The sequence below is a fragment of the Haliotis rubra genome, unplaced genomic scaffold (assembly GCF_003918875.1).
Source record: "Haliotis rubra isolate DU_JTF1 unplaced genomic scaffold, ASM391887v1 Scf198, whole genome shotgun sequence".
NCBI lineage: Eukaryota > Metazoa > Mollusca > Gastropoda > Lepetellida > Haliotidae > Haliotis > Haliotis rubra.
This window is the reverse complement of record NW_025765980.1, coordinates 998,285-1,011,879: the sequence shown is the minus strand read 5'-3', so window position 1 is coordinate 1,011,879 and position 13,595 is coordinate 998,285. Positions and strand designations below refer to the sequence as shown.

At 44.1% G+C, this 13,595-nt stretch overlaps 1 protein-coding gene across 1 annotated transcript in view; it reads right to left on the bottom strand.

Moving 5' to 3' along the window:
- LOC124275081 (BAH and coiled-coil domain-containing protein 1-like) overlaps positions 1–11,414 on the bottom strand; it is a 33,097-nt gene extending 21,683 nt beyond the window's left edge. Inside the window, 12 exon segments of the mRNA XM_046710559.1 lie at positions 244–343; positions 571–652; positions 780–860; positions 1,632–1,812; positions 2,159–3,121; positions 3,868–4,081; positions 4,842–5,023; positions 6,373–6,624; positions 8,821–8,897; positions 9,246–9,357; positions 9,922–9,984; positions 10,870–11,414. Of these exon segments, the coding sequence (XP_046566515.1) occupies positions 244–343; positions 571–652; positions 780–860; positions 1,632–1,812; positions 2,159–3,121; positions 3,868–4,081; positions 4,842–5,023; positions 6,373–6,624; positions 8,821–8,897; positions 9,246–9,357; positions 9,922–9,984; positions 10,870–11,281 (2,719 nt within the window). The 5' untranslated portion in view covers positions 11,282–11,414.
- Positions 11,415–13,595: the final 2,181 nt, after the last annotated feature.

Sequence of the window (13,595 nt, the reverse complement as noted above, 5' to 3'; positions counted from 1 at the left end):
GGTGGTGTAGGCATAAGAGATCCTTCAAGGTCCCTACCTCAACACAAAGCCAGTGTCAGGGTGGTGTAGGCACAAGAGGTCCTTCAAGGTCCCTGGCCCCAACACAAAGTCAACATCAGGGTGGTGTAGGCATGAGAGATCCTTCAAGGCCCCAGTCCCCAACACAAAGCCAATATCGGGGTAGCATAAACATAACAAGGGATCCCACAGATCTACATCAGGAGCCATGATGATCCATCATACCTGTCGTGGACCGTCCGCTGGAGTTACTACTCCTCCTCTTCAGAAACAAGCCAGATTTCGTCCTCATCGACTTCAGTTTGTCACTTTTGACTGGAGGAAGCTGCGAGACAACACAATAGCACAATGACCAATACATGATTGCAGAACGTGTAGAATTTAATTTCGTGGCTGAATTCAAATAACCCGGATAAAGCCGCCATTCAATTGAAAGCAACAGGACCTTCTTTCAACGGGCTTCTAAAAACCCACGAATTGTAAAGCTATTCTGTGTATTCATGAACCTTATTGAGAGCCTCTCCAGGGCCCGAATTGATGTTAATGACCTACCTTCCTGAAGACTCTATCCACCAGTTCTTCCGGGAGGCGTTTCTTCTTCGTGTGGGACTCCTTGCATGCGGTCTTGGAGGGCCTGAAAGAGACGAACAACTTCATCAGGCTGGCTTATAAGCTCCACCAGACAGTAATATGATGTCCAGACAAACAGATCTCATTATTGCTGTTCAGATATTTAGATGAGGTACTATTGTATTACTTACGAGTCCTCGTCCTTCTTTTTAGTAAAGAATTTCCTTTTCCTTGGACGGCCTGGCTTCCTTTTAGCTGAGTTTTTGTCGTCACTGTAAAATGATACACATCTGGTTGATGTCAATCAGTTACAAAACTTGGCAAGAGTTCATGCGGTCCTGTCCCACACCGAGTGAGTGAGTTTAGTTTTACGCCGCACTCAGCTATATTCCCGTTATATGGCGGCGGTCTGTAAATTATCGAGTCTGGACCAGACAATCCAGACAATCCAGCGATACACAGCATGAGCATCGATCTACGCAATTGGGATACGATGACGTGTCAGTCAGGTCAGCGAGTCTGACCACCCGATGCAGTTAGTCGCCTCCTACGACAAGCATGGGTTACTCAATTCTAACCCGGATCTTCACGGGTCTGTCCCACAATAAAGCACATGTTACATGCGGTGTCTTCTGAGGTTATAGACTTTTACCCAGCAGCGAATGGGTACCCGTTAGGATGAGATGTTATAATGACTGTTAACCTTATAACGCCCCATGCGTGGGACTGCACGCTGATCAACTAGCCGGGGTAATAATGAACGCTTTGAGCATCCTATAAGGTGGGGATATGGCTAATAAAAATATTAAAATTAGCACTAAAATTATTATGCATGACGAGCCTCTGCATGCGTTTTTGTTAGCTTATTAAATTTGTAAAATGTCGCTGTTGGCAATTTAGGATAAATGGGTGTTCTATTATGGTTAAAAAAAGATGATAAAACATTACGTTCTGTCATCCCTGGGTAATACACAGAATCTGCTCGCAATTCCCATCTAATCCACCAGCTACACACAATAGTGTGTGTTTTTCAGTGGTAGTACCTCGTATTAGCAGCATCCTGTACAAACTCCTTGCTGTCTCTGCTCTCCCGGCGTTCTTTGCTTCCTTCCTTGACCTTGGGTTGCAGTTTAGCAAGCTCCCGCTGCTTCTCCTTGTATCGACGCTGCAACTCAGCCAAGCGCATGCGCATTTCCACCTCCATGGCGTCCATGCTGTCTAGCCCTGTGTCAAGAAAAGATTGAAGATCTGCTTCCCTGAGTCTAAGAGTGGCCGATAGGGCAAACAAAACAGTGCAAGAGTAAACAAAACGATAAGGTCATTAGAAGTAAGTTGGTAACGAGAATCATGAGAATGAGCGCAAACATAGGAGATAGTTCTCTAGAACTACGGTAAGGTGGAAACGGTATTTTCAAGTTACTGTTATGTGAACTGCAGTACCTTCTGTGATTTTCGTTTAGAGATAGCCACAACTGTTTCATGAATTAAGTATTAATATAAAAGGTTAAATAACGGTATTTCTATTACCTCGAATGTAATTCTAAACGTTTAATACATTTAAGATAGATACCTGTTGGGATTTTTATTCCACCGATGGTGAGTACAGATTGGTTCGTGTCTTTCTTTGGAAAGATCCATTTTGGTGACGTGATCCCCCTCTTCACATCACGCTTGGGGGTGACGTCTCCGGGTCTGTCAGCGTCTACTGACGACGTCTCCTCCGCCGTGAAGTTGTCGGATTTGAAGGAGTCGCTGGGTGAGGGCAGGATGTTATGAATGTTGCTAGGCGACGTGATTCCGCTAGGGAGGCTGGTGGGCGAGGAGAGGACGCTAGTAGTGGAGGTGGATGTAGATGAGGATGTGGATGTGAGGACGGGGGAGGAGGTGGTGGATGGGATGACACCGGGTGTTTGACTTGGCGAGCTACACTTGGCTCTCCTTTCTGCTAATGCACTAAGCAATTCCAACCCATCTGCTGCCTTCAGTATAAGGGGGTCTGTGAAAGGATTGTAATCTGTTGTTGCCTTGGTAGCGCTGGAACTAGAACTGGGTAGGTCAGTCTTTGGTGCTTCCGCTGGACTAGGTGCACGATTCTCAGGTTCACTTTGTGAAGCACAGTCTGAAAGTTTACTCAGTTTCTCAGCAGCTTTTAGTAATGTTTCAGTCTTGGACAAATCGAGCTCATGGCAGGTTTGGCTACATTGTTCTTTGAGCGTTCTGCTCGGTACCAAGGGACCAAAGTCACAAGTTTGTACAGAAGCACAGCATTTGGTCACAGGTTTAGGGAAGTCCGCATACACTGCAGCCTCTTTGAAAGTTGGTTCCACTTTTGTTGTCTCGTCGGAGGGAGGGGGCGTGAGAACCATCGGGGAGGTACCACGTGACTGGACTGAGGGAGGTTCTGTCTTGACTGTGAGGGGTTCGGACAGGTTGACAGGCATCCCCTGGACGGGTATGAGGCCAGGGTTGAACATGTACGGCAGATGTCCCGTGGGGTATGGATAGGTATACTGCTGTGGCGCCACGGCCATATCTGTTGATGAAAAAACAAATCATGACATTTCTACAATGAAAGAAACTTCCCAATATATTGCCCTGGCCGAAAAAACTAAAACTCAGCTAAAGAAGCTAACAAGTAAAATAGTGCTGATTTAAAATAATACGGATAGAAGACTACGGAAAGTGATAATTTCCTCTCAAATCTTAAAAGTCCCCAAAGATATTGTCTTGAAGGCAGACTTTCCAGAATATAGGGTTTTCAGTACACAGCGGCGTGATCCGATGCTCACATCATCGATCACTGGTTTGTCCGAACACTCGATTATTTACAAGCTGCCGTCATACATATAATGGAATACTGCAGATATCGGCGTAACACAACAAGCAAAGGAAACTATACCTAATCGTATCCATATTACATAGAAAACAGTAAAGTGTAACAATTATGACAACTCAGTAGAACACGTGTTGTACTGCACCAACTCGTCCTAAAGGTTTCCATCAACATGCCCTAAAGGTTTCCATCAACATGCCCTAAAGGTTTCCATCAACATGCCCTAAAGGTTTCCATCAACATTCCCTGAAGATTTCCATCAACATGCCCTAAAGGTTTCCATCAACATGCCCTAAAGGTTTCCATCAACATGCCCTAAAGTTTTCCATCAACATGCCCTAAAGGTTTCAATCAACATGCCCTGAAGGTTTCCATCAACATGCCCTAAAGGTTTCCATCAACATGCCCTAAAGTTTTCCATCAACATGCCCTAAAGGTTTCCTCACCAGGAATGTATTGGTTGGACAGGTTGATGGGTTTCTCTCTGTCCTGGGGACTCCCGGGGGTACCAGGCGGACTTTGAGGGGTAGGGGTCTTCTCCTTCCCTGACCCTGAGGTGGGCCGGGACCCGGGGGTGGAAGAACGACTGCCACACTGGCCTTGGGATCCATGGTCGCTATCCTCCCGCTGGTCCCCTGTGTCAGGACTCTGTCGACTACCCTGGGGGCACAGAACAAACATATGACACACGTGTTCTTTTCCAAATTGTATTATGCTTTTTTTGCATTGGCCTCAGCCTTTTATACATAGATTTATCAAAAGTGTTAAAGTAATGATTTGTCAACACTTCCGCTGACATCTAAAATATATATCTACACATAAAGACATACAATCCAAATGGAGCCAAGAGCAATGCTAACTAGCGCAAAAGCTGATGCAATATAGTGAGTGAGTGTGGTTTTACGCCGCTTTTAGCACTATTCCAGCAATAACAGGGCGGATGCCCACGTGAGGAATCGAGTCAGGTCACCAGTGTGAAGAGCGAATGTTTTAACCACTAGGCTACACCGCAACCCCTGGGGCAATTCATACTTGCCAAATCATTCTAGACTTGAAATTCCATTTATATTTTATAGTTTAGTAGACAGACGAGTTATCACCAGATCAGCTGTTTCGTGACAGTGTGTAACGTCAATGGCTTAACTCCAAATATACATAACCTTAACAAGCTGATATTTCTTATGATTATTGAAACGGTCTTGTGGCTCCTAGTTTTTGAAGGCCTTCGACTGTCACCACCTTGACTTCGCTTTCAACATCGACGTGGCACGCTGTTACAGAAGTGAACTAGTTTTGAAAACGTCACTAAACTGCACTCGTTCCCTCTCTCATGCAAATGAAATACAGTTCAAATGGCTTTCTCGGCCATTCCAATCGTCACAGGGTCAGCAGGTCGGGTCGGGTGTTTCCGTCTACTTACGGGTGTATGATCGGGTGTTTCCGTGTCCTGATCTTCGTGAAGTTGGGGACTCCCGAGGGTTGGCATTTGGGCCAGGTGGGGGACAGGGGATGTCTGGAGGAGGTGTTGGAAGTGTGTGGGGGGAGGCTGGGGCCCGTGGGTGGCAGGGAATGGCCATAATCCACCACCCTGCTCAACATAGTCTGAAAACAATCAGCAATAACGGTAAACTACATATTGTCAACTGAAAATGCATATAATGTTATTCAAAAGAAGTGAAGGAATATCAGATTCTTTCATATAACGATAATTATACAACTCACACGAAGTGAAAGAACATCCACTACTTTCATATAACTATAGCTAAAGCTGACAGTGAGTGAGTTTGGCTTTACGGCGCTTTTAGCAATATTCCAGCAATATCGGCCGGTGACACCAGAAATGGGCTTCACACATTGTACCCATGTGGGGAATAGACCCGGGTTTTCGGTGTGGCGAGCGAAGGCTTTAACCACAAGGCTACCGCCCCTCTGGTATTCTAACACACAATGCAACTCAGTTTGAAGACTGGCTAGTGTAGGTATTTTAACTTTTCGTTTTCCTTCATTGTGGTGCTCTTATACAATGCCATACGTCTTGTTACTTTAAGGGAATCGAACCCGGGTTTTCGTGGTGACGAGCGAACGCTTTAACCACTAGGCTACCTCACCGCCGCTAAAGGTGACAGATTACGTACCTTAACTTCTTCTGGGTAGTATAATCCTGGTTTATTTGAATGTAAACATATGGCGTATTGAGAATCGGCTTACACGTGGATTTTTCAAAGACGTGAGTTCTCACATTTAAAATTGATGATCTTATAACAGAATAATAGGCAGGTCTGACACTGACTGAGTGGCAATAACTGGCAGATTTATGTGTCGCTTTGTCTCATATTTTTTCATTTAGTGTTGTAACTTGGACGAACACTGTTGATACACATAGACGTAAATATAGTATAATATGTTTGTTATCAACCTACATAAACTACAAACGTCTGTTCATGGTAAACAAGCGTAACGTGTTCTGTTATCGCATGTATATAATACGTAGATATTTGATCATATATAATACACGTTTAAAATAAGCAACTGTCAACCCGGCTTGAATAACGCCCTGTTGAAGCGATCAGTCACAACCGGGGATACGCGCCCTTTGAATGAAATCACCTCAACATATAGAATTACACTCCATAAACTATACGCACATTATTTATGATTGTGTCTATTTTTCAAGGTCTAATACTATCAGTCAGCTTGTCCTTGAATATGAAACAACATAGTTGTATATTTACGACTCGTATTTCAATGACGGCAATACGTTCATTTAGAACATGAACTCTCGTCACAATGGGTAATGAATATGGAATGCGCATGCGTACCAATCAGCATCATAAATCTAACACCCTTATACAATATACATTACAAGATAAAGTAGAACTGTTTTATAAATTACATGGTTTTGCCGGATTCAATTGGCTTGATATTAACACGATGCCCTGAACAAGCATTACCTGCTGGGATTAGGAACAGGTTTCCCGTGAAGGAATCCTGAGCGATCTTAAAGCCACTTGGTGCGCTTATAGGGAAGGGGTTAGGATCCAACGTTGAGGCTGAGGTTGTTGTAATGGCTGGGTGGAGAGCGAAGGGGTTTTGGGACAGCCATGGGTTGGGGTTAACGCTGTGGCCTGCAGCAACCCATTGGCTGGCTAGAGGGCGCACACGTAGTTCGTCTTGAAGGCCGGCGTCATTTCCGGCAACGCTTCCTAAAAGAAAGTATCATCGATATAAGCTTCGTCATGGCTGCCAATTGCGTGGATCGATGTTTATGATATTGTTCACTGGATTGTCTGGTCCAGACTCGATTATTTACAGACCGTCGCCATGTAGCTGGAATATTGCGGCGTTAAACAACAAACCGAACCCAAAAAATAAATTATTTAATCGTAATGGCTGCACGGCTCCCTCTCGAGTGATAAAACCGTCATCGTAAATTACATTTGTTTTAGAAAACTGCTTGTCAATATTTCAATTTACTTAACTGTTATCTTCACGTATTAATATAGACAGTTATTGTATTCAGGCTATGGACAGGTCGCTGCAATATCATTTTGCGCTGATAGTTTGTGTACTACATGGAATATGGACTGGAACAGTCTTTTTGTTTCTTTTCGGCATTTACCACAAAATTGAAAAGCGATTATCCAACTACATTATTTTGTATTCCATGAAGTCCGGGAAGCCCCGATATCCCTTATATCGCTTCCGTGGCCAACGGGGACACGGTAGCATGGGTCTTTCCGCCATATTGTTTGTGTAGCTGTCTCTTGTTTCACCTGACTTACTTCATTTGAAGTACCTCATTCCAAATGGTTCATTTCAAATACTTCATCAAAATGACTTCCGAGATACAGTTAGCTATTCATGACTACAGTTGGTGTGGGAACGCATAAATCGTTACCATGGCAACGGGAAAACGAGATGAAACTTAATTCCGGGGTTCGGCAAGTGAAGCCGTGTTTTCTGATTGTTGACGTTTTCGGGATTTTTTCAAGCGTAACTTGAGACACACTCATAAAGCAAAAATGACATGATTGGCTTGTCTGTTTTAAACACGAAATACATTCATAAAACATTCGCAAACCTTCGGCCATGCTCAGTAATTCAGATGTTAACACCAGACAAAATAAGAGAAAATGTTTTAGAACGTTATTCACGTGTATAAATCTGTGCGCGTCATAGTCCCATGAAATTAAACCTTTCCTATACATAAGTTTGTGGAAATATACACTACATTCCTAGGATGCTTTCATCAAGCGTATGTTTCGCCACTCAAACGAAATGAATATATACTGAAATATCAATATGCTTTGCGTAAGTGTTTAATCAAATGAAAATTTTCCCTTGCTCTGTAAATGTTGTCATTTTCGCACCAAACGGCCTTGATCGTGGCTGGTAACTTTAATAAATAGATACTGATATATATATTCAATACGCGTCTAAATTATTACATCCCCTTCAGTGTCCATGATCAATACAGGAGTCATTACGATAAGGGTCTCCACAAGTGGCCCATATGGCAGGTCGCCTTACAGGGGTTCAATCCCTTCATCCAAAGTCTAAAGCCGGCTCCATAACGAGAGCTGAGCTTACAAGCATAGATTCTCGTATCAGTGGAGAATAATTTATATCCAAGTGCACTGCACGAAACATTCGTATAAACAGTAATTTGTCATTCAGCATTTCAAGCACCAGCGAGTACTTAAAGGACAATTTGATATTTAAGATGAGCTAAAATTCATTTATGCGCCATTACATGGCTGTTCGTAATTCGACTACCATAGAAAGCGCATAAAATGATAACACAGCATATATATCATTTTCATATTTCCATAATCCTGATGCAAATAATGTTGTTTTATGACGGGTAGCAGTGACAAAGGATTTTTTATCTGAAATAGATGGTTTGATCTTTATATCTTCTCGCTTGAATACATAAAAGTCCCCACGCATAATGATTTGTGCTACTCATTATGCATGCTACATTATAATATCCTCACTTTTGTTCGGTTTTATGACGGTCCATATTTAATGGTATTAAATATAGATTTTAGCGTTATGCAGCATGAAGACTAGGGATAGGGAAGCAACTTCAAACGATGACAAAAATACATCACAGCTACCCCAGCTTGGAGCCTCGGGAGCCCTGTGACCCGTGTCATATATTTCAGTGGAGCCATGAGCCATAAATCAAACGCTTTTAACAATAGGGGTATTGTAAGGTCATTCGTTTTGAATTTAAATGAAAATGATTTTAACCTGTTTATAAAAGTATTCCAGCCATTTCAGGGCACGGGAGGACACGAAATCGTGACCGTTTTGGAAATCGAAACTGTGTCTTTGGTGGTACGAGGAAACGAAAGAACCACTAGACTACCCTATTCGTGACTTAAACAACTTACCTGTGACGACCAGATTTGGCGGGAGCCCAGTGTTGACCGTCACCTTGGCTTGACCAGACAAAATTGCCTTCTGCTGCCTGGTAAGGACATTGGATAAAACACATGTAAAAAGTTGTTTCAGGTACAAAAGCACTGTATGCAATTTTTCAATGGATTTTAGATAACAAGGTACATCTGGTTGACTGTAAATTTTTAATTTAAGTGACAAATAATGAACTGACGGTGAATAAAAAACTATGCAAAATCCTTCCATAACCTCAAAGTTATATTATAACGCAATAAATGATCTGAAGATTTAATACAATTTTCATCGCCGAAAGATATGCCAATGCCTATCGTGGATTTAAAGCTTCAGGTTACAATATTCCTATGCATTAATTGTGTTGGACCACCCTGCAGCCTTTGAAGTACATCGTGCTTTATACCTGAGGAACTCCTCCCTATCTTGGGAGTACTGTCTCCCGGCGGAATCATCTTCCCCCAACCCCCGGGCTGGGGCATCAGGGGGCGGGGCCTGAGCCCTGGCTCCATGGGGATCTGTAACATGACGTCACACATGAATAACAGTGTATGCGGTGGGCTGAAAGGGCTTAAAGAGAATGAGGAGGGGATTACGGCTCTGACCTACAGGTGTCGCGCGCTTTTAACGCAGTAATCGTTATTGACTGGCTCCCTGCAACGATATTAACCACCATCAGACCAGCCTCAAACACGGTGTGGGGACTGGCGTTTTTATGGCCAAGATATTTTAATGATGTTTATGAGTAGGAAACACGTAGGAAACAGCTGATTCCGGTAAACGTCCATTTCGTCGCCAAACTAGGCTGGCTTGTATTGTTGCGAATCCTGTGGGTGTTGGTGAGCATGGAGAATATATGATTCAAACTTCACGGAAACACACATTAAAACGTCGTATTGCGTTTCCGAGGTTTTCCGAGTGGGCCGGAAAACGAGAAGAGTTGTATGTGCGAACGAGTCTCCGGCTTTATAGGGACAATTGGTTCTACAAATGGACAGTCACCATTGCGCATAAGCGAGGACGATAACCTATGCTCACAGCGAATTGTAACGGAATCTAGGTGTGTGAATGGAACATCTTACCTTGACCTCTCGGCTGCTCCGCCCTCTGGCGGGCAACAGCGATACCAACAGGGATGTTTCCACCTGCAAAGGAACGAAAGCGTGCACACCGTTACATGATACAACCAGAACCCGTTTATGTGGACAGTTTTACGGTGGAAGTCGTTGAGTGAATGTATTTTTACGCCGCTATCAGCAATATTCCAAGTTATCACGCGTGTTAGTAATGGAATCAGGGACAGATGGCCACTGACTGAATCCATCATCCACCCACGTGATCAGGACAAGATACCCAGCAGTCAGACATGTCACTGTGGATAACCTCGTCCTCATCCATCGTAAAACGGCAAACATGGATACCAGGACCTTTCCTTTCCGAGAATCCCCACTGTGGGGGGATGAGTGAGTGAGTTTAGTTTTACGCCGCACTCAGCAATATTCCAGCTATATGGCGGCGGTCTGTAAATAATCGAGTCTGGACCAGACAATCCAAAGATCAATAGCTTGAGCATCGATCTGCGCAATTGGGAACCGATGACATGTGTCAACCAAGTCAGCGAGCCTGACCAACCGATCCCGTTATTCGCCTCTTACGACAAGCATAGTCGCCTTTTGTGGCAAGCACGGGTTGCTGAAGACCTATTCTACCCCGGATCTTCACGGGTCCTATGGGGGATGAGGCTGAAATCAACATGTTGAGATACGTAATGATGCAGTATTATCAGAACCGCTTTAAGGAACAATCCAGCAATATCACGGACACCAGAAATGGGCTTCACCCATGTGGGGAATCGAACCCCGGGTCTTCGGCGTGACGAGCAAAAGGTTTAACCACTAGGCTACCCCACCGCCCACGCAACTACGACAAGAGAGCTTGACATTTTGTACCATTGAAATCGAACCCAGGTCTTCGGCTCGACGAACCACTTCAACCACTACACTACCAACTAGGATGTTGTGTTTGCCTACCTGTATGTTCCAGGTTTTCCTCCACCTTCTCTGTGTGTCCGTCAGTCTGTTCCGTCCCGGGGTCGATCTCAACCTCCTCCTGACTGGATGAGATTATTGTCTGGGGCGGTGCAGACCCGCATCGTTTCCCCCTCTCTACAGGAACCTCTGTCTTTCTCCCATCTAACTGTTTCTCTTTGTTCTTTTGGGAAGCATCGGATGCTTTGCTACTTTTTTTGGCCTTCGTCAAGTTTAACGCAGCGTCCGTTTCTGCACTGTCTTTATTAACTGCTTTCTCCTGTTTTGTTGGAACCGTCTGGTTTTCCGAGTGGTCTTGGGGAGTGGTTGAATCTGGCTTGGTGTCAGGACTGGACGAACTCACGTGAACAGACGGGAACTCATGAGATTTCCCCGAGACCTGTAGGTTGCACATGCGCAGATATCTTCTGATCTGACCTATTGGTTGCGTTCGTGGGGCACATTGATTTAGAAGCTGAGGACTTAACCTGATGTCGCGCACACACTCGAGCAGTCTGCGTTACAGTGGACGTTGTGTAGTCCAGCGCTTCCGGTTCACACGCATGCTCGGTCTTACCGGAAGTAGTCCTACCACTACCTCTGTCGTCATAGTTACTGACACCAGCTGCATCGGATCCTGCTCGCACAACACATGATTCACCTGTGCTCGACACTGGAGAAGGATTTTGTCTGTCATCACACGACCTAGAGTTTGTGTCACCGCTTGTCCGACATTTCGAAGCTCTGCTGGAATGTTTAGGGGGCGGGTCTGGGTTTCTGTCTGTGTGTTGGTCAGAGGACGGAGGACATGTCACAGTGCTATGTTTCTCACGACAACAAGACGTCCGAACTATTTCTGACTTAACCCTAGTTTCACACAACTTGGGTAAAGACTTGTCAAGTGGGCCGTTAACAGTCCCCACTTCAGGCACAAATGTTGTAGCATACACTTTCCTCGGTCCCTGGACAGGGGGACTGTTCCCGTGGGGGTGAGAGTACATATTGTGATAATATGGTAGGGCTGAAGCCGTTTTACCCTGGGCCTTCACGCTGTTTATAGAAGACATCTGAGAACCTGAAAATATAAAAACAAATTTATATTCAATATTGTAATGAGAAATAACACCTACATATATAGGTATATGAACTTATCAATATTTTTAACTGAAAGTAAAAATAAATAAAATATATATGATTACAGATGTCCAGCTGGTTTTCTGCTAAAGTCAGTTATGATTACCAACCTTGAGTTGTGGCGACAGTGACTGGCTGGACGCATGTGAAAACACTCTGCGTACTTCCGGTACAGGCGGAAGTGGAGTGCGAAGCTGTTGTTCCGCTGGCAGTGACAGTGACAGTGGGGAGGGTAGTAATACTTTGAGTCTTCACATTGCCAGAGATGGGGATGGGACCGACACAGTGTTTACTGCTCGTCTTGTCAGACATCTTGTCCTCACCCACCACATCCTTCTGTCGTTCGTGTTCGTGCACATCGTGCACCTTCGTCTTCTTGCACACGCTGTCCACAGATTCACCTTTTTTACTCCGACCTTTTTCTGACTTATGACTGTCTTTAGTTTCCGACTTAGTTTCGCCCTCCCCTCTCTCCTTTCTCTCGCTATCTCTCCCATGTTTGCACTCGGTCTTGCCTCCTTCGTGTTTGGTGCTGTGCGATCGTTTTTCGTGTTTACTAGGCCTCTCTGTTGTCACTATAGGCTCATACTTACTCTCCTGCTTAAATGTGACTATTCCTGGCTGGGGCTGGGGGGAGGAGGGGCGACTGGGGAGGGACACTGGGTTCCCAGGGAGGCTGAAGTAGCTACCGGCTTGAGACACAGCAGCCCCCGTGTTAGTTAGGTATGGATCTGGAAGAAAACAAAACATTTCATAAAAATCTCTTTTTTAAAATGTCATTCAATGGGGTAGGGCAGCTGGAAAAAATGTTGATTCACAAACTCGGTTCGATTCCCAGAACGGGTACAATGTGTGAAACTAATTTAAGCCCCTGTATGCTGGCATATATTCTGTCGCACAGTCCCCGAACCACATTATTTTCCCTACTGCCCAGCCTTCCCTGTAATGCAAAAGGCCTAAATGACGCAAGTCTAGATTTCCCCTGAATCTCCCATCTCAATGGGGCTCCTTGTCAATTTAACTGGGTTTATTTGTTACCATTAAAATTATATATATTCAGGGTGTAAGCGTTAGTCTAGCTGGAATACTGCTAAAAGCGGAGGACCCCATTCCTCTTGTCTCTGTATGTTTTATTTCCTAATATATTTGATAAACATGATTCTGGATTTAAACTTCTTGGACTGAAAATCCTCCAAGGCTTCGAGAAAATATTGCCTCCAATGACCACAATGCCAAATAACACGTTGATCAACGAACTTACACTACTTTACAACAAACTTACAGTACTTTACAACATTACATGTTCACAAAATAACAACCGTTTCGACGTAAGGAGTAAAATTTAACAAATCGTAATATATGATCAATAAAATGCCAAAGATCAATTTTAATATATCACATCTGTGTTAATAACCAGTTACTATTTGTGAAGAGTCAGTCGTTTGTTAATCAGATCAAGATGATTAAAATCCGCATTCCAGTTCGGCTAAATTTAGGATCACAAACCGCCCTATATTAAACTGGTTAGTTCATATTGTCTTCGAGTGGGAAAGAAGGCCAACGACGGATTAGATGTGACCTTGAATGACCTCGAC